Source organism: Hylobates moloch, unplaced genomic scaffold (genome assembly GCF_009828535.3).
Source record: "Hylobates moloch isolate HMO894 unplaced genomic scaffold, HMol_V3 SCAFFOLD_14, whole genome shotgun sequence".
Classification (NCBI taxonomy): domain Eukaryota; kingdom Metazoa; phylum Chordata; class Mammalia; order Primates; family Hylobatidae; genus Hylobates; species Hylobates moloch.
This window is the reverse complement of record NW_026652289.1, coordinates 101,699,661-101,725,193: the sequence shown is the minus strand read 5'-3', so window position 1 is coordinate 101,725,193 and position 25,533 is coordinate 101,699,661. Positions and strand designations below refer to the sequence as shown.

Sequence of the window (25,533 nt, the reverse complement as noted above, 5' to 3'; positions counted from 1 at the left end):
AATTAGCTGGGCGTGGTGGCACATGCCTCTAATCCCAGCTACTCAGGAGGCTGAGGCAGGAGAATCACTTGAACCTGGGAGGTGGAGGTTGCGGTGAGCCGAGATCACACCTTTGCACTCCAGTCTGGGCAACAAGAGTGATATCCGTCTCAAAAAAAAAAAAAAGAGAAAGAAAAAAGAAAATAACCCTCAGAACTTAAAAACAAAAATCAACAAACAAATCCCCCCCTCAAAAAAAAAAAAAAATCCTATAACTTAACCTTCCCAGCCACCTAAAAACCCAAACTCAAAACGTGTTTCTTTTGTCTTCCCTTCTTGAAGGAAGTAGGTCTGCACGGGCCTCCCCATCTCCTAGAGCTTGTACACAGCTATGAACCTGCTCTCAACGATGACTGGACACTTCCTCTTGGTTCATGGAAAAACTTGCTCGTAATTTTCCAGTTTGACTCAAGCTATCAGCTGGAGATATAGTTTCTTGCCAGCTTTACAGTCATGACATTACTCAAACAGAAACCCTTTTGCAGGTGACCTTGGAAGTTATTAAAAACTATTCTCTTTTTAAACGAAGGACTTGTTGAGGGCGCCTGGTAGAGGATGTCTCGACTGGGTCTGGTGCTGAGGACATCCTGGGAAAGAAAAAAGATCCAAGTCACCAATCATCCTCTTATACAACGCATCCTTGAATTTTGAAGAGCTTGATGTTGTGGATGGTTTGTATTGTCATTCGGCAGCAAAAATAACCTACATTGAATACACAGAAACAGTCCTCCACAGCCTCTGCCCGGGCTTTCCAGGTTTGACCACTGTGCAGGGCCTGTGATGCTCTCTGCTGCCACCCAGTGGATATACTGAGAAAGGTCAGGTAGGATGTTTAGACCCAGAGGTTCTCAGTGTGGTCCCCAGATCAGCAGCACTGGCAACAAATTCTTGGCTAGAAACTCTGGGAGTGGTTCCAGCAGTCTATGTTTTCACAAGCTCTCAAGGTTATCCTGATGCACACTTAAGTTTGAGAAACACTGGTGTAGACTAGGAAGTAATTTGCACCCAGGGATGTGTGAAATGGATCATCAGAGATTTCTCCACTGGGAGAAGCCAATTGTCCTTATTGATGATCAAGGATCACACCTTTTATAGGAACTAAATTTCTCTGGCTATTTTAAAAAATTACTCGTCTTCTCAGAAATGCCAAGAAGGCACAAACCCCAACTCCTCTACTTTTTATCCAGAATCTCCTACTTATTTCTTTTTTTTTTTTTTTGAGACAGAGTCTTGCTCTGTTGCCCAGGCTGGAGTGCAGTGGCGCAATCCTGGCTCACTGCAAGCTCCACCTCCCGGGTTCACGCCATCCTCCTGCCTCAGCCTCCCAAGTAGCTGGGACTATAGGCGTCCGCTACCACGTCCGGCTAATTTTTTGTATTTTTTTTTTTAGTAGAGACGGGGTTTCACCGTGTTAGCCAGGATGGTCTCGATCTCCTGACCTCGTGATCCACCCGCCTCGGCCTCCCAAAGTGCTGAGATTACAGGCGTGAGCCACCGCGCCCGGCAAGAATCTCCTACTTATAAGCAGCTATTGCTTCCTTGTTACTGACAGTGGTATTTAAGGTTCTCCAAAAATATGGATCCAAAAGTGTTTTCCAGTCTCACCTCCAATAATTCTCCACTTCATTTATTCAAGATTTTAATGCAACTGGCTGATCCTCTGAGCCCAGCTTTCATCCCCGTGTTCCCTCTGTTTTTTCCACCAAAGATGCACCCTTCTAGGAGATTAAAATTTCATAATAAACAGTTCTAAAATTTAAAGCCCATTTTAAAGCCCTTTCGAATGCCATTTCCTCTATGAATCCTGCCCTGATTGCTCCAGCCAACGACAGCCCTTCCCATCATGAACCTCCACCACACTTCATCTATACCTCTTTTATAGTGCTTTAAATTCCATCCCTTGTTTTTTTCAGTTCTCAGTGGACATTTCTGATCCCGTTGGGTCCAGAACTGAGCCTTACTCATCTCAGCATAAGCCAGTGCAGACTAGGTGCATAGTGACTGCCCTTCGAAAGGTATGCATGAATAACATAGATCTCTCACAAAATAGCAGCTCACAATAAATGCTGGAATTCAATTTGTTGCAATGTGAATATTGCAACAGTTCACATAAGAGTAACATAGGAACACCAGATCACCTGGGCAACATTGGGAAGGCAAAGCTTCGTTTTGTCCAAAGTCCTCTTTGGGACTTCACCACTGATGGGTGGGGCCCTGGATTACAGGAGCCACTAATCTACTCCTGCGCTACATTTGGGCCAGAAGCGTCCAACAGCTCCCCCTGCTGTCCACCTCAGCTATTACATCAGGACTGTGAAGCCTTCCATCATCCATCAGTCTGTTCTTTAAAGAGCCCACCTGAGATCCCAGAAAACCGCATTTCTGCAGCCACTACTAACACCTGGTTGAAAATGCTGTCCCCACCCTGCCCCACAGAGCTGCAGCCTTTGGTACAAATCTCCTGTTGCCATCTCAGGAAGATGAGATCTGGCAATATTTCCCTCCCAGGCCACTTCCCCCACTGGCTCCCATCCTCACTACCTTCCCCAGTAAGTGTTCATATGTTTAGAGTTTTGACCACTGTGGACCTGTTAGGGAAGAGAGATGCACTGGGCCTGACAATGCAGCTGGGGGTAGGGTGCCCTTTAAAGAGAACCAGAAAGGCAGTGGGAAGCCAGAGGGCAAGGGATCCAGGAGTCCCCGAGAAAAAGGTACAAGAAGCAGAAGAAACAAAATAAACTAGAAACAGTGATTGCCTCTGGGTAGAGCCTGGAGAAATGAGCGCCAAGGATGGAAGACTCACTTTTCATTGTTTTACCCTCCTGTACTATCTGCATTTATTTTATGTGCTACTCAAAAACCACACTAGACAATAAATAAAAAATTAAAAGGACTCACAAAAGGACAATTTATAAAAGAAACTTCACTAACAATATAAAAAGATTGCCCTGATGAAAGAAAGATTAGTCTATTATTCGGGAAGAAATGTTAATAACCAAAGCTGAGGGGAGAGAGAAAGGGAGAAACTGCCACATTTGTAATTTCTTGGGTCTGTACAAACTAGTAAACCCTTCTGAAAAGCAACTTGGGAACTGTATTAGTCCATTCTCACACTGCTATAAAGAACTATGTGACACTGTGTAATTTATGAAGAAGGAGGTTTAATTGACTCACAGTTCTGCAGGCTGTACAGGAAGCATGACCGGGAAGCCTCAGAAAACTTGCAGTCATGGTGGAAGGCAAAGGTGAAGCAAGCACATATTCACATGGCAACAGGAGAGAGAAAGTGAGGGGAGAAGTGCCACACACTTTTAAACCATCAGATCTCATGAGAATGAACTGACACGAGAACAGTATGGAGGGAATCTGCCCTCATAATCCAGTCGCCTCCCACCAGGTGCCTCCCCCAACATTGGGAATTACAATTCAACATAAAGTTTGGATCACAGAGCCAAACCACATTAGGAACTTTTATAGAGACTTAAAGATGTTGTCTTTCCTCTTCTCCTTCTGGTCATCTAGCCGAAGCAAATTATTTGAAAGATGAAAAAGCTACAGATATAACAGTATTTGATGTAGGAAGGCAGAATTCCAAATCCTAAACATCTGTTAATATAGGAATAATATTATACTTAACTGATGATAGGATTCACTCAATGGGATGTGATTTTTAAGTGTATTTTTAAAAAGCATTTTTTAAAAATGATCAAGATTATCTAATATCTATGTTAAGTGAAAACAAAAGCATATACAAATCATATAAACACTGTGGTTGTACCTATGCTTTCAAAACTGTGTAGGAAAAAAAGACTGGAAAGAAACGAGCCAAAATGCTCATAATGGTTGCATCGGTCTGGTGGGGTTATTTCCCAAATTTGTGGTAATACAGTCACCTTATTCTATATAGAAAGATAAATATGTAAAGGAAGTGATGAATCTTTTCAATCTCCCCACCTGCCAAGCAAGAGCACACGGGAGGCCTCTTGGCAAGTTGAGGTGTTTTACCACTTCAGGACCGTCCATCTAGGAAATGCATACCCAAGAACACCCACCACCATGCACGCCTCTAGTTCCAAAGTGTTCAAAGAGCTACTCCCAGGATGTAAGGATTCTAGCTCCTGGATTGAACTTAAAAGTTTGCTAAATGTAGTTCACACTCTAATCATAAAGGGTCTAAATGGGATATAGCAAAATGAACAAGGCAACCAGCCCCAGTTAGCCCAGGGATGTGTGAGCACCCCTCTCACCCATCAACCATCCAAAGAGGACTGCAAGCACCATGACCCATAGCGACAGCAGCCAGGGAAGAACAATGGTCAATTCCACACTAGAGCTGGGCGTTTCAAGGGATGCATGAGTGTATTAATCAAGGATCCTCAGAGGATAGAACCAGTGGGCATGTGTGTGTGGAGAAAGAGAGATTTATTATAGGAATTGGCTCATCCACTTAGAGGCAGAGAAGTCTCATGATTTTCCACCTGCGAGCTGTAGTTCAGTCCAAGCCCAAAGGCCTGACAATGGGGGTGGGGGGGGGTGGCAGGTAGCAGTGATTGTGTAAGTCCCATTCAGAGTCTAAAGGATGGACAGCAAGGAGCGCTGATGTCAGAGTGGGAGAAGATGGATGTCTCAGCTTAAGTAGCGAATGAATCCCCTATTCCCCCACCTTTTTGTTCAGTTAGGGCCCTCAGCAGATTGGACGGAGCCTGCTCACAGTGGGGGAGGGCCACCTGCTTTACTCGGTCTGCTGATTCAGAGGCTAATCTCTTCTGGAAACACCCTCACAGACACACCCAAAATTCATGCTTTACCATCTGGGCATCCCTTAGCCCAGTCAAGTTGACATCTAAAATTCACCATCACACAGAAGATGCCACCACCATTCCACAGGGGACAGAGCTGGTGAGACCTTGGTCTTTGTGAGCCTGAAACTAGACATGTGGCCACCCAAGGAAAGCTGAAAATGCCACCCCCAAAACAGGCCAAGAATTCAGTGTTCTTTCCAATCAATATTCTTTAGTATTTATTCTCCGTACTGGAAGGACAAGGGGAAACAGTGCTCTCGGGTGAAAATGGAGAAGGACGTTCTCTGGGGCAGTTTTTGGTGTTCCTCTTTTACTGTTTAGGCCTGGTCAGCTCTGGTCCCAAACTTGGCCATTCCATCTCAGCCAAACCTCACCCTGACACCACCTGCCTGGGTCCACTCTCCTTACAGTGCAGTTTAGTCACTGTGCCATTGGTCAGGTCAGCCCTTGGGGTCTTACCGCTCCCCAGTGTGGCTATTAAGGTACTGACTTCCTTTAGACTATTTTTTTAAACAATGCACCCCTAATTACACTTGTGATATTTTAGAATCTTGGCAGAATCTGAGCACCCTACAGTATAGCTCCCAGCCTGGCCTGCCCTGGCTCTGCTCCACAGTGTCCCCCTGCCAGCCTTCCCCGTGCCCAAAGACTCTGCTGTCTGGATTCCACTACAGCGACCTTCAGTTTCTAACTGAAGGGGGTGATCTTTTGTTTTAAAAAACTGCAGGGCATCTGTGTGAGCACCCCTCTCACCCATCCGACCATCCAAGGAGGGCTGCGAGCACCATGACCCATAGCAACAACAGCCAGAGACGAACAATGGTCAATTCCACATCAGAGTGTCTCGCTTGTCCTTCCAGGTCGTCAAACAGCTGCTTTTAAGAAATTTTCGCCCACCTTTTCTAGTTGTTCTCAGCAGAAGAGTTCAGTTTGATACCAGCTACCATGTCATGCCTGAAGCAGAACTCAACTCCTTTTGAAGTGGATGGCATATAAAGCAATCCGTACTTTAAAAACTCAACATTCAACACTTAACTTACCAAAAAAATGACCATAAAAAAATAAAAACAGCCTTTCACTGCCTGACTGCCGCCACCACAGGTCGCATTCATGCGCCCGGGAAGGGCCTGTCCCAGTCGGCTTTGCTCTATCACCACAGCGTCCCCACTTGGCTGAAGTTGACATGTGACAATGTGAAGGAGCAGATTTACAAACTCACCAAGAAGGGCCTGACTCCTCCACAGATCAGTGTGATCCTGATTGACATGGTGCTGCGCAAGTTTGTTTTGTGACAGGCGTAAGAATTCTGAAGTCTAAGGGACTTGCTCCTGGTCCCCCTGAAGATCTCTACCGTTTAATTAAGAAAGCAGTCAGTGTTCGAAAGCATCTTGAGAGGAGCGGAAGGGATAAGGATGCTAAATTCTTTCTGATTCTGATAGAGAGCCGGATTCACCGTCTGGCTCGATATTATAAAACCAAGACAGTCCTCCCTCCCAGCTGGAAATATGACCCATCTACAGCCTCTGTCCTGGTTGCATAAATTTGTCCATGTACTCAAGCAATAAAGTGGTTAAAAAGAAAAACAAATGACTACATAATCTGCATGAATATAGGTCTCAAAAAAAACATAATTTTGAATGTAAAAGTCACAGAGTACTATGTACAAGATGCTGAGATGTATATGACATTTTAAAACACACAAAACACTACATGGTGTTCATGGATGCATACATGTAAAAATAAAGTTGAATACCCAGCAGATTTGAGAACAGTGGTTGTTTTCGGCAGGGAGTGAAGGACAAAAAGAGAACTTCAATTTTATCTGTAATGTTTACCTAAAAATGTAAAGCAGACACATATGAACAGCTGTTAACCACTGTTAATTCTTGGTGGTGGAAACATAAACAAACCAAATCCCTCCATTGGAAATGCCCAGAGATCAGATGTCAAGCCTTGTTACCTTGCCTATTTCTTCCTTCCTCTCATTTGCTCCTCCCTAAATGTCCATGTTGCTGTTGTTGGTAGCAGAGTCACTGTGACTAAGTCCACAGCTGGCTTAACATCTGCCCAGCAGGCTCTGGACACAGGCTGGCACTTCTTAGAAAGCACACGCTCCACATGATGACCAGCGCGGGGGCGGAAGGAGCGCTATGCTTCCAGCCTGCCCCCTCTGACTCTTTTACAGGGAATAACCAACTCTGGTTATCTTGGGTGCACCTAACCTTTCCACAGGGCCTGGGAAGGTCACGCGACTTTGGTAAGCCCCAAAGCAACTTGCACCTTGATTTTAGAATCCAGCAGCCATGAAAATACAGACAAAAGAAAAAATTTTGCCATGAAGGGGAGGAGGTAGTAGAGTGAGTTATTCATTCTCTGCTTCAGAAAATGAACTTGGTTTAGAAAACCATCCATGTGTAAGTCAGGAACAAGCACTGCTTAGGAAGGCCAGAGCTTTGGAACCTACCCAGGCTGGAGGAGGCGGCAGGTTGAAAGGAGGCCAGTTCTGTTTTCTAGCTCTTCATTATCTAAATACAAGCAGCAGCTTCCCCAGAAAGAACAGACAGGGACATGGGGGAGCCAGAGCCCCAGAGGGAGCTTGGGCACCCATTTCACAAATCCCTTGCCTCGCTCTGCAGGGAGTCCTATGCCTGTCTCCAAAGAACCTCACTATTCATGCCCAACAATAGTCAGGGACAGATGAAAGGCAAGGCAGCCCCAGCCACGGAGAGAAGCAAGCAAACCAAGGAACCAGACTGGCAGGCTTCCCGGCCCTTTCCAAGGCAGCAGGGCCTTTAACTGGAGGCAGCTGGCTTACCTTAATCTCCAAACCCTTTCCTGGAAAACAAGCCCATCCAGGAAGGGCCAGAGGCCCAGATGTAGATGGAGTCAGTGAGTCAGGCTGGCAGCATGCAGCAGGTGGCAGGGGGTTTTGCAGAAAGGAGAGGCAGGCCATCTGCCTTCCCTTAGAGCGGGCCTCAGGCTGCAAGGACAGACTTGCAATCCAGAAGCCCAGCCCTTGTGCCCAGTGTCCCCAGCTAGGGAAGCCAGCAGTGACTATTTCAGAGGGGCAGCAGGGTGAGAATGTACAGGGTAAGGTACAGGCCACTCTGGGTGGTTAGAGTGACAGACCTGGGACTTTAGCCACTTTAGCTACTAGTTGGGTGACCCTGGGCAACTTACACACATTTCCTAACACGCGAAAGCAGGTAATGCCACCTACCTCACAGAGTGCAGATTAAATCAGATAAAGTGCAAAAGATTCTTGGCCCATAAGGTCTGCCCAATTATGGCTTCTGTCCTGTTAAGGGATCTTAGGCATTGTTAGTAAAGAACCATTCCCACTGCCCCAAAATACTACTGGGTCTGTTCCCACAGTAAAGTTTTACAGTCCCTGGGTGGGGTCCACAGGAGATGCCCTGGATCTGTACATGTGGCAGGGGCACTACCCACCACCTGCACACACAACCCTTCCCACCTCCAGCCCACCACACACTCCGCCAAAAGGCTGGTCCTACTTCCACAGCTGTAGCTACTCACGGGAAAGGCTGGGGGCCCAGGCGGCTGCCTCCTTCCAGATGAGCTCTGCACATGCCCGTAAGCCCCAAAGCTTCCTGTGACCCACAGTTTCTCCCTGCCTGGACACAGGTCAGCCTCCGGCCCACTCGCAGGGAGGCAGAGCCCATTCCCACTGGGACCACTCCCCTGGCTTGGCAGAGACGATGCTGCCACCTCCAGGAAGGCAGCTCACTGCTGCTGAGCCCGGGTTTCCCGCCTCCAGCCCAACACCCAGTATTCGGGCGAGAGGTCTGATTAGGACTTCAGTCGACAGTGTTCTGTTGGGGACAGTCTGCTGATTTCAGGTTGCAAGTGCAGTTTTGCATGTGAGATTAACACGTAATGTGCACCGCACAATGATTATTATTATTATGGTACAGTTCCAGAAGGAGAGTTTCGTCACAAAGCAGTCTGGGGGTTGGGAAGATAAATGTTCCCTGAAAGCCACCCAAATTCGAGGACTTGCTGATGTTGCCCCAAAACCACTTTCCATACAGTGAGACAGTGGGGAGGCCCAATGACCACGCAGAGCAGCCACCCCACACAGCTCAGACTCAGAGAAATCAGGGTGGCCTGGCAGCAAGGGAGCACCCAGGATAAAATGAGAGATCCAAAGATCACAGCAGTAAGTGGCACCAAAGCAGCCAGGCTAGAGGAACAGCTAAGAATTCCTGGCTAGCCACGTCCATGAGGCCCATGGCTTCCATGGCTCACTTCATCTCCACCTGCCTCTCACTGCTGTGCTCAGGATGGAGGCGGGCAGCAGGCTGATGAGTTGCGTGGAAACCCACCATTGAAGGGGAGATCTGGACGACTGGGAGGCCTTAGAAGCCCCTAATACAGGGACCACATTAAAGACCTATGTCCTCCAGGACGTGTAAGGCTGGGTGAGAGACAGTGGAGTGTGAACTCCAGAGCCAGACCCAGAACCCAATTCCAGTTCCCCCACATCCTACCACGTGCCCTTAGTAAGGTTAGTAACCTCTGCCTGGGTTGCCTCACTTGTCACAACAGAACCTGCTCAGGGGATGATCATGAGGATCAAGTGAGCCAATAGGCATAAAGGGCTTAGGCAATGCCTGGTACGTAGCAAGTGAGTGCAACACATCAGCTGTGGAATTATATATGGTCTCAGGGAAAACAGTGGGTATGGACTGCAGATAGCTAGCAAAGCACAAGGAAAAACAGACACGTTCGGCATCACATAAATATATGAAGGACTTAATATTGACAGATCATTTCCATTTAGTTTCATAATGATTTTGTAGCCCTACTGTAAGCACCTAAAGGTCCTTGACCATGGCCTAAACCTTGTTCGCCGGCAGTTCCTGGCCCACACTGGTAGGTGCTAATTGTGGGCTGGCTACTCACTCCATGTGTGGCTGATGGCAAAATGCCCAACTTCCCTGAGACTTAGCTTCCTTACCTCCCAAAAAACCAGTTTCTGCCTTTCTTCAAAAATTGTTTAATTGCATTTACCCAGCAAACCTCTGGAATCACACTTCCGATCCCCTGGGAGTTGTTGACAACTGTTGTGAGACCAAGTGAGATCCTGCACAGTGGGAACCTCGCAACCTTCCCCCCACACCACATCCAACTTACTGTTGAACGTCTCTCTGACTTGCACTCCTCTTAGCTTTCATAACCAGTGAGGGGCACACACTCCAGCCTTTCTTTGCTAATGGAGGTGGGCTGGGCCTCGGTCATGCCCGTGACAGTCAGTGACAATCTTTAGCCCTATGTATTCGGCAGGTCTGAGGGCAGGACCAAGGCATGTGGATCCCTCTGCAGAGCCTAGAACATCTGAATTTGGGGCTGTTACGCCCCTCAGAGGAACCTGCTGTCAAGTCATTTCTCCGCAATCATTTGAAGATTTAGAACAGAAACATTTCTGGCTAATGACAGTCTTCCAACAAAGACAGACTCCCCGTAACTATTCACAAGCTCAGAGGAGGAATGCTGAGAATGTGAAGGAAATGAACTGCCGGCCTGGGGGGACGTTTTTCCTTTGGCTCTGGGCCTCCTGAGTCACATTCTTCCCGAGGGCCTGAGGGAAAGTTATCCGCTCAGAATCTCATTCCCACCAAGAGGACTTCGGCTGAGGGGCCAAATAAAGAGGCCTAAATACAAAAGCAAATAATGCTAAAAAGGGTGACTTTTACTACAAATTAGAAAATTATGTACCTCAATATACCTTTTAAAAAAAAAAAAAACAATCTATACAAAGGCTTCGCATTCATTAAAATTAGAAAATCTGATTTACATTAGGTTACCCCTTCCAAGTACAATGAGGAGAATCAGCACTGCCAGAGAGCTGGCAGGATAGGTCGTCTACATTGACCTGGAGGCAGAGGGGGTTGTGGACAGAGCTCTGGACAGGACACAGCAGTGAACTGCGGCGGCTCAAGGAAGGGCTGCTCTGGTGGGTGGGCAGTGTGGCAGGAACCCACCAAGGCAGGGACCCAGAGTGGAACAGCAAGAGAAAGCCATGACCCACCCTTAGAACTGGAGGCTGAAGGAGAGATCACCCAAGTCCCAGGGGAGCCCACCTGAAAATGCCACACAGAGCAGGGAGTGATGCAGACATACCCAGAATTCCACCTGCTCCCACTGGCTGAACTCAACCAGAGTGGCCATCAGGGAACCCAGGGCCTGTACGGGTCAGCCTCCAGGGAACAGGGCAAAGAATAGATAGATCTGAGGACAATGATCATGGTCGGTCCCCTTCCATGGGGAAGCTGCTTTGGTTTCTGTAAAATAGAGACTGTGGTGCCTGCTATGGGCCTGGTGTGAGATCAAGAGAGATTATGGGCCAACTAGGATTGCAGAAGACCTCGAATTTAGAAAAAGGGGTAAACAGGGGGATCCTGTTTATTCTGTAATTAACATTGAACATGCTTCCTCTTTTGCCATTGTCTGGAACGGGCAGTTTGGACTTCTCAGAACATCACAAGAATCCAGAGCCATTAATTCCCTCAGCATTCACCACGGACCAGTCCCCACCCTTCTGCTTCAGAAACCGGTCCCAGGGCTGGAAGGCCTCCAAGTTCCACTTCCCTCAGAAGCTCCCAGCCACTCACCTTGGCAGTTTCTTAGAGGACACAGAGCCAAGCTCTGGAGAAAACAAAGAAGTCACAATCACGGGAGAGTCAAAATTCCCACTGGGTGACAGCGTTTATTGAAAGGAAATCTTGCTTTATCCAGGAACTCACTTACATGGAGGTAGCTGCAAAGAGAATGTCTCTGTCCCATGACAACCCAAAGCAACCAAACCATACCCTAAAGCAGAAACGCAATGGAATAAGCCAACGGGCATTGTAAAACGACACTCAGAGGCAGGAAAAACCATAAAAGATACAGGATGATTGTCTCTTCAGTATTGCATTTGGCCATGTATGTGTTTTTACATAAAATATATGTTTTCTTTTTAAGCTAGCTAAAGAAAATACTCTTGCTCAGGATTAGTTCTTAAAGCAAAAAAAACAGAAAAGAAGTATGTATATATAATAAAATTAAAGAACGATAGCATGTTATACCTGGAAAGGACCGTGGGCCCTAATCTGCACTTTGTCCCAAGCAGTCCATGGCTCTGAGAGTGAGCACACTGTCGAGGTCACTGGGGTGAGACGAGCCGGGACTTGAAAACCCTTCTCTTAACTTTCAGTCTCAACTCTTCCCACTCCACTACACCGCATGCGTTGCCAACTCCCTCAGAGTGTAGGATAGCGCAATTGTCAAAACGCATAACAGCCTGTTTTTAGGGTAATGAGGCAAGTGTTTTCAAAAGTGACCTCTGTTCTCTCTGCATGGGCAGTTTTGCTTCTTGTAGCCAGCCCCATGGCTACTGGAAAGAACTGACCAGAATGAGGTGCAGCTACTTTCTCACAAACCGAAACAGACACACACTCCCAAAGTTCTTGGGCATGCTGACCTTCCCCAGCAGCGTCTCTAGGTATGAGTGGGCTGAGGCTTCTCTCAGCAGGCTTACTGGCAGATGTCTAACGATGGCGGAAGCAGCAGGGAAATTATGAACATATCGAGGGTCAAAGTGAGCTCTAGGGAACCAGGCTTGTCGCGTCCTCAGGAGGACAGAGAGACAGAGGGCTGAGTACAGAGGTGCTCAACCTCCATGTCGATTTGATTGTCATTTATCACCCCCTTTCCTGACACTGAGCTCCAGGAGGGGAGGAATTTGTGCCTATTTAATTCACTGCTGTATTCTGTGTGCCAAGGACTGTGCCTGACACATCACTGATGCCCAATAAATATTTGCTAAATGAATGAACGACTAAAGGGAGGAATCGGCCACACCCCACATAAGCAAGCAGAGGTGAGAATCACCCCTGGCTGTGGTGAGGATGACGGTGACCCTGTAGACGTGGAAGGGGCTTGGCTCTCTGGCTCCAGACTCCCACCCTTAAACTGGGCTGACCACCCTGAACCCTGTCGGGTGGGCTCTGACCTGACGCAGGTGGGACTCTGTGGCAACTGTCATGGAGTCCTCTGGCCCAAAGGCCTCCAACCTATTGGGATGGTTGGGGACAATGCTGAAGCAGCTGAACACTACCATCTCTGCCCCATATATGTCACCACCTCACAGGGTCCTCTCCCTGACCACGTCCTGTCCCATACTCTGACCTGTGGAAGCCTAGCTGTGACTGGGCCTGGCCTGTGGGCATGCCTGGGGACTGTCACATTGTGAAGTGACACAGGAAGGACAGGAGGGAGTCCTCGGATATCTAGCATTCTCCCGATGCCATGCTCCCTGAAATTCCTCTCCAGCCATGTGGCCTGGCCCCCAGACCTCAACCACTCCCTGCCAGCCTGCTGCTGGCGATGTCTCTTTGTTCAGGAAGTTGGAAGGAGTCCTCCAGTTTGCACAGACACACCTATGCCTGACTTCTGTTTCTTTCTTCTCTTCCTTGACATAAACCTGAGATCTTGCTCAATCCACCTCTTGCCCACACATCCCCCAGCTTTCAAGAACTTCTCTGTCTTCCTTCTCACACTGGGCCCCATACCCACATCTGCCTATCTTCTCTCTCATCTCCGTTCCCGCATGACCTTACCAGACACCTCCCACCTCATTCTCACACCTAATTCTATGAACCTTTCCCCCATACCCTCCTATTCCCCCGATCCCAAAAGCTTGCTGTGGGACATGACCACACAGCCCCATCCTTCCAGAAATGGCCTCATTTGTTTAACGCCTTACCTACAACTCTCCCTACTCAACCTATGTAAAAGAAATTGCAGTCAGTGACTGGGAACAGGTCTCAGCACAGTTCAGAAATTATAACAGAATTCTAGATAAACTAAGCAAACAAGGCCATAGCTGCAGTCACAGACACAAGCAACCTTCTGGCTTTCCCCTATGCCAGTGACTTGTTTACCCAGACCATGTGAACTGCTATGCTCAGTCTTAGCTGTCCATGACCACTACAATTCTTTTTTTCCAACTTTGGTTTCCAAACTGGTCTTTATTTGACTTTCTCTCTCTCTCTCTCTCTTCTCACCTCTGCTCCTCAATACTTAAAATCTAACAGCTTCATATTTTAAAAAAGAATACTCAATGGCTGGGCGTGGTGGTTCATGCCTGTAATCTCAGCACTTTGGGAGGCTGAGGCGGGTGGATCACCTGAGGTCAGGAGCTGGAGACCAGCCTGACCAACAGGGTGAAACCCCGTCTCTACTAAATACAAAAAATTAGCCAGGAGCGGTGGCGGGCGTCTGTAATCCCAGCTACTTGGGAGGCTGAGGCAGGAGAATCACTTGAACCAGGGAGGCAGAGGTTGCAGTGAGCCGAGGTTGCGCCACTGCACTCCAGCCTGGGCAACAAGAATGAAACTCCATCTCTAAAAAAAAAAGAATACTCAATATAGATGCGTGAACTTTACAAACCAGCCACCCTACCAAGCCTCCATCATATTCCAAATGCAACAGCAGCAGTTCGTGAGGAGGTCTGGTTTAAAATATGTACAAGCTATACATGGTTTCCTCCCTGCACAGTGCTATTAAATAAGTCCTAGCCTTCTGGACCCTTTGTCTTGGCAGGGGGAGTAACGAGGGGGGCAGGGACAGCAATGCAAATAGTGACTGTGGAACAGGGGCCTCAGCCTACCAAAGTGTATCTCTCACAACACCCCAGTGGGTGGTGGCTCCTGTTCCTCAGGCATCCCAACATTTTAAACTGCAAAAGCTCCCTGTCAAAGACCCACTGAGAGACCCTGGCGAGGAACGTAACACTGAGGAGCTGCCATGCTGTGCAAAGAGGCTGCGATAGGTCTCAGTGGCAGACAGACGCTCCCCTCCCTGCCTCCTGCTCTGGGTGGCTGCAGCTCCTGCAGGAATGACAGACACTTCCACAGCCCGGGAGTGCACTCAGATCTGGCTGGCGGCGGTGCTGTCCTTGGAGAATGTGTAGCTCACAGGCGCCTCGTAGAGGCTTCCCCCATCCGTGCTGAGGTCATCGTCGTCATCCATGTCATCCAGCACTTTACTCGGCAGCTTCTTTAGTCTGCTGAAATGACAAGGGGCATGTTTCCTGGCCCTGGGCTGGGTCCCGTAGCTAATTGGGAGATAAAGGGAGGGTTTTGGGTTGCTGTCCCTGCACCCCACTCAGTGGCACAGAAAAGAAACACATGAATGTAACAGGTCTCCACCTGATGGTCCCTTCAGCCACAGGGAGCCCACCGCCCTCATTTCAGCACGGAAAGCCTGTGCTGATGGGGTGGGCTGGGCTGGGATAGGATCAGTATTGTTGATTTCCCCAGGCTGTTATTATTGATCTTGTCTTAATTTAAAATTTTGGTATCTTGTTCACCACGGATTGCATGCATTATCTTTTAAATATTGCATTAAAATGTTGTCTATCTTAATTATTGAGATTTTTGGTGCCCTCTTAAATGCTGCACCCTAATGCCAACCTTGGGGCCAGTGACCTGATAGGCCCTGTTTTACAGGATTCTCAACGGGCTGGAGCCTTCTGTCCATTGATAAGAACCACCCGGGCAGCCAGCACAGAACCCCACGTCACAACCAGCCTCCAAGAAAGGCTCAGCTCTATGGATTACCATGAACCTAATCTCATGACCTTACCTCATACCCCAGGGAGAGACCCTAGAGCAGAAAAAGCAACCCACAAAGTCCCCAACCCTCCACTCCACGTCCCCATCCTTAGGACCACGGCAGACAAGCTTCAGAGAGCTGCTCTCTCCTGGAAACCAGGCTTGGGGAATCCTAGTCCTCATGAGGATACAAACCAGAACTTCACCTTATTTCTCCCTAAGTCAGAAAAAAGCCCAGGGTGGCCCAGGAACTGCCCCTCCATGATGGTGTGAGCTAGTCTTATCTGCCCTAAGCCTCCGTTTCCCCTTATGATCAACAGGGATGATATCTACCCAGCTGGCACTGGGGCATTGGTATAAGAATGACATGCATGAGACCCTACTGTCCATGCAGGGTGACTGAAATGGACACAGCCACCTTCACCTCTAGGATAAGATCACCCCAAAAGCAACAATGAGGAGCTGGCTTGAGACAACAGGAGCGTGAATGCTCTGAAGGCAGAGCCTGTCTCAACCGTGGGGAGATTATCCGGCCCTTTGTGGCCTCCACACCTGCCCACCTTAAGTCCTTCTTCATGGAGTTGAGCTGCCCCTGCAGATGCTCATTCATGTCCATCTGCTCCTCCAGCTCCCTCTGCAGCTTCTTTTTAGAACTTTCCAGTCTGTCGATTTCCTCCTCAGCCTCCTCCACCTGCCGCTTCATGGCTTTCAAACGCAAGCTCAGCTGCGCCGGGAGAGAGTGTGGGTTCAGTGCTGGCTGATGGCCCAGCCCCAGCGCTCAGCTCACCCCAGGTCCGGCCACCATCTCCCCAGGCGACCAAGACATGGGCAATGGGGCAGCCAGTCTCTCGGGAAACATGGAGAGCAGGCAGTAAGACAAGGTGACTCTTTAAAAGCCAAACTCAGGGTGGAGAACTTACTGATATCCCCTAATTACGTAGGCAAGAAGCCCCCATTCGATGATGTGACTGGGTGCGTGGAAAGGGAGGAATCAGCCCACTCACATTCCACTCCTGCTCAGGGAGGCCTTGCCTCCCTCGCTCCCTAGCCTGAGACACGCAATCTCATCTAAGGGCAAATGCACGCAGAGGCTCCCCACCTGGTCCTTCTGATCAGTCAGTGACAGGTGCTCATCATCCACCTGCATCACCAGCTCCTTCACTTTCCGCTCCAGCCGCCGGTTGCTGAGCTGAAGATTGGCCCGATCCCTGGAACAGGGGAGACAGGACCAAGAACCCTCTCATTCCCACCCCTGCAGGGGGCCCAGCCCAGGCTGTGGAGGAGGAGAAGCTCCAGCCAGGGGTGCCTGGTCAGCTCAAGGCTTAGGGTCAGGGAAACACAACTTCACAGGAGAAAAAGCTGCTTGTGAGAGAGGTGAGGAAACGGGGCTCTGAGAAGGGGAGTGACTGGCCCAAGGCTGCAGAGCCAGCAAGGGGCTGAGCCATGGCTAGACCTGCCTGGAGCTCCTGAGCTTTACTTTGTAAGGCAAGAAGTCACAAACTGCAGATGTCTTGGGTCTACTCCAGGCTGTTCTGGCCTGACTCCCCAAAAGTCCAACTAACACAATAGATAATGTAAAGTGTCAAATGCCGGCACACCACGCTCCTTCTAGGAAGGTGAGGGGCTGTAAGTCAGAACGACGGCTGGAAGGCTGCTCAAGTTGAACCTGGTGCTGGCCCTCGGGCTGCCACTAGAGAGTTAGCTGCAGACAATTGAGTTGCTGGAAAGGAGTGTGCTCACTTGATCTCATGTCCCTCCCACCCATTGGGGGAGAACCTGCCCCATCTCTGACTGGTGGCTAGTCGGCCTCTGCTTAAATACACCTGGCCGCCAGGGCAGAGTCAGCCTTCTGGCCTCTAATGTGGCTCAAACTCAGTAGCTTCCAAGGCAGCCTGTCCTATTTAGAGAATGGGAAAAGGGACAGCAAGTACAGTGGCACCGCCATGGACTGAGAAGTGGGGGTCCTAAGCTTTTACCCAGCTACACCAGTATCCAGCCAGGCTACCTTACTCAAGTCACTTATTTTGATGGGTCTCTGTCTTCCCACCTATAAAATGGAAATAATAAAATTAAGGTTGTAGTTGCTCTGCCTTCCTCACAGGCTACGAGGATCAGGACAGATCCCAAATGTGAGAGCATATTGCGATGGGACTGTCACTGCCCACTGGGGCCTCTGCACTGTAGTGGGTGGGCCCAGCTCACCTCTCCTCACTCTCCAGGCGGTCCTCCAGCTCCGCGATCCTGGCCTCCATCTGCACAACCAGCCCCTCTTTGCTGGACCTGTAGGAACCTTCCAGGTGGATAATCCGGCTCTTTAAGTCCTTGTTCTGGAACAACATAGGGAGACTGTGAGGGACTATGTGTCTGCCATGCTCTGTGCAGAGCAGCGAAGAATACGGGGCAGAACCTGGTGTTTGGTCACCAGCAGCAACGAGGCTGCTTTCTGGGGAACACAGAGATGTTCCCAAGGAAAACCCTTGAACTCAGCTGCAGGCCAGAAGAGGTTCTATCACACTCCCTCATAAGCCTGAATGAAAGCTTTGCCATGTCCTAAGACTCCCGGATGTCAAACGGGCTTTGCCTTGCCCTATAAACCTACAGGCGGACAGGAGAAATAGGCTCCTTTGCCAGTCCTGTGCGGTGAAGAACATGAACAGAAATCATGTGAAAGAAATAATGACCCGATGAAGCTTTCTGAGCCACTCATGTGTTTGATGACGTGGATTCTTTTTCATTCTCTTTACATTAGAATTTAGCCCTCTTCAGGATCTGGAAAATAACACACGCAATTCCTCCTCCCTCAGCTACCGAGCTTCCATGCAGATTTCATATGACCGGGAAAAACAACTCTGGAAAAGGACCGTCACCCCCCAGAGTTCTTGGGATGCCAAGTAAAGGAGGGACCTCCAAGGGCTTCCGGTTCAAAGCAGTGAAGTGGGGGAGGGTTAGTGGATGGATGGGGAGGCAGCTCACAGGCTGGCTGCTGCCCTCACCTGCCTCTCCAGGGAAATCTTGTCACACTCCAAGTCTTGTCTGGCAGCTCTCTCCTGAAGCAGCTCATTCCTCACCTGCTCCATCTACAGCAAGCAGAACAAAAGCCCAGAGGTTAGAAGGACTGTTCCCGTACCTTTTGTACTGAAATGGTGGCAAGGAACTGAATGTCAACCCCCACTTTATGAAGGGGGTTGCCCTACCCAGCCCCTCGTGCCATGTGCTCTGAGGTACAGGATCTGTTTCTTAGTTCTTTCTTGGTTTCTCGATGATTGCAATACTGGAATTACAAATGACAGTAAGACTCAAAGCTAGCCCTGCTGTTAGGGGTTGAACTGTGTCCCCTCAAAAAGATATGTTGATGCCCTAATCCCCAGTACCTCTGATGTGACCTTATTTGGAGATGGGGACTTTAGAGAGGTAATCAAGTTAAAAATGAGATTATTAAGGTGGGCCCTAATCCAGTATGGCTGGTGTCCTTTAAAAGGGGAAAATTTGGATGCAGAGACAAACATGTACAGAGGGCAGATGGCCACGTGAAGGACACAGGGAGGGCGCTATGGGGGGATGGAGGATTGGGGTGATGGGTCTACATGGCAATGATTGCCACAGATTGCCAGAAACCACCAGGAGCTAGGAGGAGGCAAGGAGTCATCTCCCTACTGGTCTCAGAGGCAGCATGGCCCTGGTAACACTCTGATTTCAGATTTCTGGCCTCCAGAACCATGAGACAATAGATTTCTGTTGTTTTATGGCACCCAGGTTGTGTTACTTTGTTACAGCAGCCCTAGAAAACTGGCACACCTGCTTCGACTCCACAGGTAGGAACCTACGACACCCACAAACAACCCTCAGAAGGAGGTAACAGTATCTCTGCTGAGGATACTAAGGCTCCCAAAAGTCAATCAACCTGCAGGGTGACCCACTGTCTAAGTTTGCCTGGACTGAGAATGTTCTCAGGCTGTTTCCATGCTGAACTGGGACAGTCCCAGGTGAACCAGGATGAGTCAGTCACTCAACTTCCCCAAGAGGTACATAACCAGGAATGGGGGAGCTAGCATTCACCTGTGCTCCTGACTGCTGCATTATAAGCTCAAACTCCAGAAAGGGCTTCCCAGAACCGTGAGCATAACTCAGACACTGCTAGATTTCTCGTTTTTTATGCCAGAAACAAAAGTCAGTAAGAATGCTGAGCATCTTCAGGTGACCTGACAAAGGCTGAACACTCCTGAGGGTTTCCTCTATGCTCAGGAAAGGAGCCTCGCTGTGTAGCACCAGGGAAGAAGTCCCATCGGCTGACCATCAGCATCTCTTTTCCCAATTCCCAGTGGCTTGTGCAGGAGTAAAATGAGTTATCAGAGGTGCAGGCTCCAGACCCTGTTGCCAGAACTGTCCAGCAGAGGGCAGCCTGAAGAAGCCAGAAGAATCAAGCTAAGTCAGTAAAATAAAATCACCTTTTCCTTCTTAAGGATGAAAACGAATTCCAGGATCCAACATGGCTAAGAGGTGCACACACAGCCCCAGACACCAGGGCCTGGAGAGCATATGACACAGGCTTACCTGGCCTGGCCTCAAGTTGAATTTCACCACCTGTACAAGCACCCCAGTGAGTAAAAGGTAAGCTTGCCCCTTCCTGTCACCCACGGAGGGGAGACACCCCACATTGGGCCAGGCTTGCATTTGCTTCCTGGCTCCCCTTGTCCCGACCGAGGTGTGTCACACAGCACGATGTCACTGGCCCAGAGTGGGCGACGGGGAAGGGGGCGAAATGATGCTGGTGGGACAGGCAGGGTTGGGACACAAAGGCCTCCAACACCACAGGGGGAAGCTGGGCCTCTGCTCCTAGGTGAGGGGGTACCAGGTGGTCCAAAGAAAATGCTCACATTTTAAAATTCCTAACTGGCAAGCGTCTAAGCCATGGAGGTTCAGAATGTCCAGCAGAGGAAATTGAGGCCTAGGGCGGCGGCTGTGCAGGTAACCTCAGGAGCAGGGCTAAAGCCAGGCTGAGCCCCTGCACTGCCCGTTACTTCATGGCTCTGTCTCTGGACCATCTAAGTGAAAAGGATTCCAATAGACCTAGAGTTCAAATGCGGCTGTAGCATAAACATCTGGGCACAGAAGGGCAGCCCAGCCTTCTTATGGCGTCTTGCATAGAGAAGGGAAAAATGCCAGCAGTGGCCAGGAGCAGCAGGCAGGGCACATCTACCCAACTCGGGCCCGCTCCCACTCTGCTGGGCCCCAGGGCCCTCACGAATCACACACTGCACAGAGGGCACCAGAACAATTGCTGTCACTGTTACCCCAGCACAAAGCGCAAGGGGAATGAATGCAGGCTCACGGCCCTGCTCCCAAGGTGGTTTCTGAACCAGCCACTGACACCTCACACGTGGAGGTCAGCAGAACAGCTGGGCCACGGGACTGAGGACAGACGTGCCTCCCAGGGGCAGCCATTCTGTTCATGTGCCCAGGGCAGGGCCCAGCACTTCACTGAGGACATGGTTAAATTTCCACTGCGACGGGAAACAATTACAGAGAAAAACAGCAGTGGCCTACCTTGTCCTGCTGGCTCTGCCTGTCCCTCACCTGTGACCTTGTTGATCTAACTTCTGGGATACAGGCTCCTAAGCAAGGAACTTGATTGAATGAGACACCCTGTAAGGGCCCCTGAGCTGGCCAATGATACAATAAAAGCACAACCTGGTGCCTCCTCTACCCTTCAGGGCACTGTGTGGCACCCTTCTCAGGAAGCCAGAAGCGCCTGCCTCCATCCTTAGGCAAAGCAGCCGCCCCATCTCTCAACCAATAGGAGTTTCCCCTGAGGAAAACCCACATTGTCATAATGAGAGCAAGCGTGTGCCTACGAGTGCACATGCGTGTGTGCTGGGCAAGGGTAGTCTCAGAATGACAGGATGGGTTTGTTCACTGTTCAAACGACCTGGTGTGTCTTATGCAGGACATTGTGACAAAGAGACCCAGGCAGTGCCCGCTCTCCATATAGCCTAGTGGGGGACAAATGAACGAGCCCTGTATAAGAGGTCAGTGTCACTATGACAGGAAAGGGCAGTGTGCCGGGGTGGGTGCACTGGGTGACTGCCCAGATTCAGAGGGCCGGCAAAAGCTTCCAGGACACAGACACTAAGGTGAAACCTAAATGAGACCAGGGATAGGCAGGGTAGAAAAAAAGGGTAATACGGTTTGCCTGAGTCCCCACCCAAATCTCATCTTAAATTGTAGTTCCCACAATCCCCAGTGTCATGGGAGGGACCCAGTGGGAGGTAATTGAATCACGGGGGCAGGTCTTTCCCATGCTGTTCTTGTGATAGTGAATAAGTCTCACGAGATCTGATGGCTTTATGAAGGGAAGCTCCCCTGCACATGGTGTCTTTTGCCTGCCGCCATGTAAGACACGACTTTGCTTCTCATTCACCTCCAGCCATGATCATGACGCCTCCCCAGCTATGCTGAACTATGAGTCAACTAAACATCTATAAATTACCCAGTCTCGGGTATGTCTTTATTAGCAGCACGAGAACAGGCTAATACAATGGGCAGGGTAGGGAATGCAGCTTTCAAAACCGGATGGGGGGCAGACCACCAGTAACACAGTGTAGGAGGTAAGAAAGAGAAGGGCAGTGTTGGAAGGAATTAGCCATGTGAGGGAGGTGAGGGGGCAGGTTAAGCAATCGATGGATTAGGTGGAGAGGAAGACAGCGAGTAGTCACACAGGGCCCAAAATCATACTGTGACAGTCACTCACAGATTTATTGTGCTTATGAAAGCAAGTCCTATGGATTTGAATAGTATTATCTCATTTACTCCTGGCCACCACCAATGAGGTAGGCAGTGTTAACATCCCCACCTGTGCCCAGAGTCCTCCTGGTGATGCATGTGGGGCCAATTGGGTGATGCCGGTGGAAGCCACAGAACAGGTGAGCCCACCAAGGAGCGACATATAAAGAATAAGGAGGATCTGAGCTGTGCCCTGGGGATCCCTCCAACCCATGTCAGGGGAGGCAGGGAGAGTCCAGGATCTATCCCAAAAGCCAAGAAGGGCAAGGACTGCAGGTAAAGCACACAGGCTGGACAAGAACAAGTTTGCTTCTGGAAGGGTCTACAGAGAGGCGAGCCTGACTGCAAAGCTCAGGGGGGGCACTGGAGGTGAAGAGGTGCAAATAGACACCACACTTCTCCTCTGGAATCCAGTAGCGACTAAGACAGCAGCTATGACCCAGGGCTGGAGGGGGCACGAGGGTGTGCAAGGAATGCCCACACCTATTGTTAGGTGGCAGCGAGAAGCCACAGAGGAGAGAAAAGTCACAACCGGTAGACATCAAGAAGGCAGTGTCACAGGAAAGCAGCCACCCAGCAAGGGGAGGGACAGGATCCAGGCCTGTCTTGGGGTCAGAATGTGGGCGGGGAGAGGAAGAGGATTCCCCAGGGCTTGGTGGGAGGCAGGAGCCTATAGCTCAAAGGGAAGGTAGAGGCAAGAAAGGGAGGGAAGGTAGATTATTTTCCCAAAAGTGAAGGGATAAAGAAAAACTGGAGGCTTGTAGAGAGAGAAAGAAATCTAGTTGCTGTGGAGTGTGTCGCTGAAAAATACCAGAAGACAATAAACGGCCAGCAGAACAGAGGCAAGCATCGCGCTCCCGGCCAGGAGACCCAGAGGGGAAACACCAAGAATCAAGAGCCCCTCAAGCCGGACACTGGGCGGGAACTCTCCGAGGCAGATGTTATCACCCTGAGTTTCCAGGTGGGAGGTCCAGAAACAGCCGCTGAGTCCGAGTTAGGTGGAAGCAGCTTTGGGATTCCAACCTAGGTTTTCGGACGAAAACTCATACACTCTTTTTTGCCCTCCCCATTGTGTCTTCGCAAACTTGTAGGACCTAGGACTCTCAATAAAGGAAGAAGACCCACAAGGAGGGGAGTTTAGGCAGAGTCTTTGGAGCCCAGAAGGAGAATGTGTCTATGGTGGAGTGAGGCAGAGTGCAGAGAAGTGCATGGAGGGAATCCAGGATGGCCAAGTGGTCACGCAGCCCTGGGCCCAGCCTGGGGGGGGTTCTGGAAAAATCATGCCACGTAAAGCAGCAGCCACTGGCCACAGTCTTGCCCCTCAGTGCCAATGTCTGAAAAATCTGGATCCCACCAGGAAACAGACTTCCCTGTGCAGACTGGCAGCATCCCCAAGGGTCCCCACAGGTTCAAGACCTCCCTGGAGCGCCCCTGGAGAGCCCCAGGATAATGGTGACTCTCCAAAGGGGGAAAAAAAAAGGAATTATTTATGCCCCACCACAGCCCCTTAAAAGATGGCTATTAAAATGGAAATGTAAAATAAATCAGAGTGAAGAACAGGAAGGAATAAATGTGTAGCCATAAAACTCAACAGTTACTGTGACCTGAGCAGGCAGTCCATTTCCTTGAGTCTTTGCAAACCCAGGCTCTTGGCAAACATGACAGGCTTCCTTCTATTCTTCAAAGGACAGCATGACATGAAATTCTAAAGTGAATCCACCATGTGGAGCCTTATACAAGAAATACTATGTGGTATTATGGGCAATGCCCCAAGAAGGATGGGTTTCAACATAAACCCAGAAGTATCCTGTGCGTCCCTGCTGTTAGCTGTCCTCAATGCAGTGATCCCAGGACTAGGCTCCTTGACTTGGGAATCTTGTAAATCAAATTCTTACCCTGAGCTCACACTGACACCTGCCCTGGGGCAGGGGGTGGCGGGGAGGAGGGAAAAACCTATGGCTTGGCTGAGCCAGCCTCCTGGACCAGAGAAGAGTAAACTCGAGGCTGGGAAAGTATTTCTTTATATAAGCTTAGTGCTTTATATGTTGTTTACCCTTCAACTACATTAAATAGCATGAACAAAAACTTTCCAGTCAAATTAAAAACAGAACAGGAGCTGAAGGCAAAAGTATATCACAGCTGGATTGAAAGAATGCTAAGGCCGGAGCATTTTGATTGGAAATCACAGTATCAGATTCCAGTGGGTTTTACGTCAGAGATACCCATGACCTGAGCCAGCTCTCAGAATTCTAAGTAGCTGCCTTTCGGGTTAATGGAAAGCCAGAGCTATTTGTGATGGCCAATAACAATACGGAACCCCGTCACCTGTGTTTATCATTGGGCTGTAAAGAGGTTGACAAGCCCACACTCCTGGCTGGCATTAAAAATAATCATCACAAAAAAGGAAAATTATTATTAATCTACTGTACACACTGGGTTTTTGAGCAGCTGATACAATAAGAGGCAGTTCTGAGATTAGGAGCATTTCAATTAAAAAAGAAGAAGAAGAAAACCCCCCTCTGATCTTTCACTCACAACTGCAAAGAAGATGGTCCCACTTAGCAGGGGTGGCACCCCTGATGCTGACTGAGGGGCAGGTGTGAGCCAGTGAGGAGCAGTTCCTGAAAGTCACTGTAGGAGCCCACAACTCTATCACTGGCATTTAACCCTGCAGTTGCCGAGGCAACAAGGCAGCCTTGCTCAGTCCCTGGAGAGACCATGAAGCCACCCAAAGCTCAAGTTGGTATTTTTCCTGCCTGCCAGCTGCCTGGGCTTGATGAGTCATCTTTCCACTGTGCTGGGTCATCACGTCTCCATGGCAAGAGAACGCCTTCCCATGTAGGCCCAGTTCTGCTGTGAAGCGTTTGCAGCAGTGCTCATCGAGCCAGCACAACAGCCTATTGGCCTTTAATTTAAAGCATATGAAGCCGGACCTCTCTTTGGCTATTTGAATCCTGCACTCATAAAGAATCAGGAGAGGATCAGCTGAACTTAAATCCTCACCCATTTTAAGAAACACGACTTTTAACTTGGGAATGGAGACCCAAATGCATTTGAAGGAGTGGTCTTTCAGATCGTGACATAGTCTCATGCAGGGATGATGGGAACAGGCAGGAGGCTTTGGAGTCAAACTGTGACTCCACCTCCTACAAACTGTGTGACCCTATGTACTCACTTCACCTTGAAAGCCCTGAAAACAACAAGAAAGTGGATGAGGCACCCAGCACAGGGCCTAGCACTTAGGGAATCATTGGTAAGGATGGCAATTGTCATAAATGGAAACATGGTTT

At 49.3% G+C, this 25,533-nt stretch overlaps 1 protein-coding gene across 2 annotated transcripts in view; it reads right to left on the bottom strand.

Moving 5' to 3' along the window:
• Nucleotides 1-11,551: 11,551 nt before the first annotated feature.
• The window catches only part of CGNL1 (cingulin like 1), a 127,189-nt gene continuing 113,207 nt past the window's right edge, over nucleotides 11,552-25,533 (bottom strand). Inside the window, exons 14-18 of one of the 2 annotated variants that reach the window (XM_032175058.2) lie at nucleotides 18,457-18,540; nucleotides 17,666-17,790; nucleotides 16,563-16,671; nucleotides 16,024-16,187; nucleotides 11,552-14,913 (exon numbers count right to left, since the gene is read on the bottom strand). In XM_032175058.2, coding sequence (XP_032030949.1) covers nucleotides 14,778-14,913; nucleotides 16,024-16,187; nucleotides 16,563-16,671; nucleotides 17,666-17,790; nucleotides 18,457-18,540 — 618 coding nt within the window. In that variant the 3' untranslated portion in view covers nucleotides 11,552-14,777. Of the gene's footprint in view, nucleotides 14,917-16,023; nucleotides 16,188-16,562; nucleotides 16,672-17,665; nucleotides 17,791-18,456; nucleotides 18,541-25,533 lie in introns of both variants that reach the window. The other variant, XM_032175057.2, reaches the window with a different exon arrangement.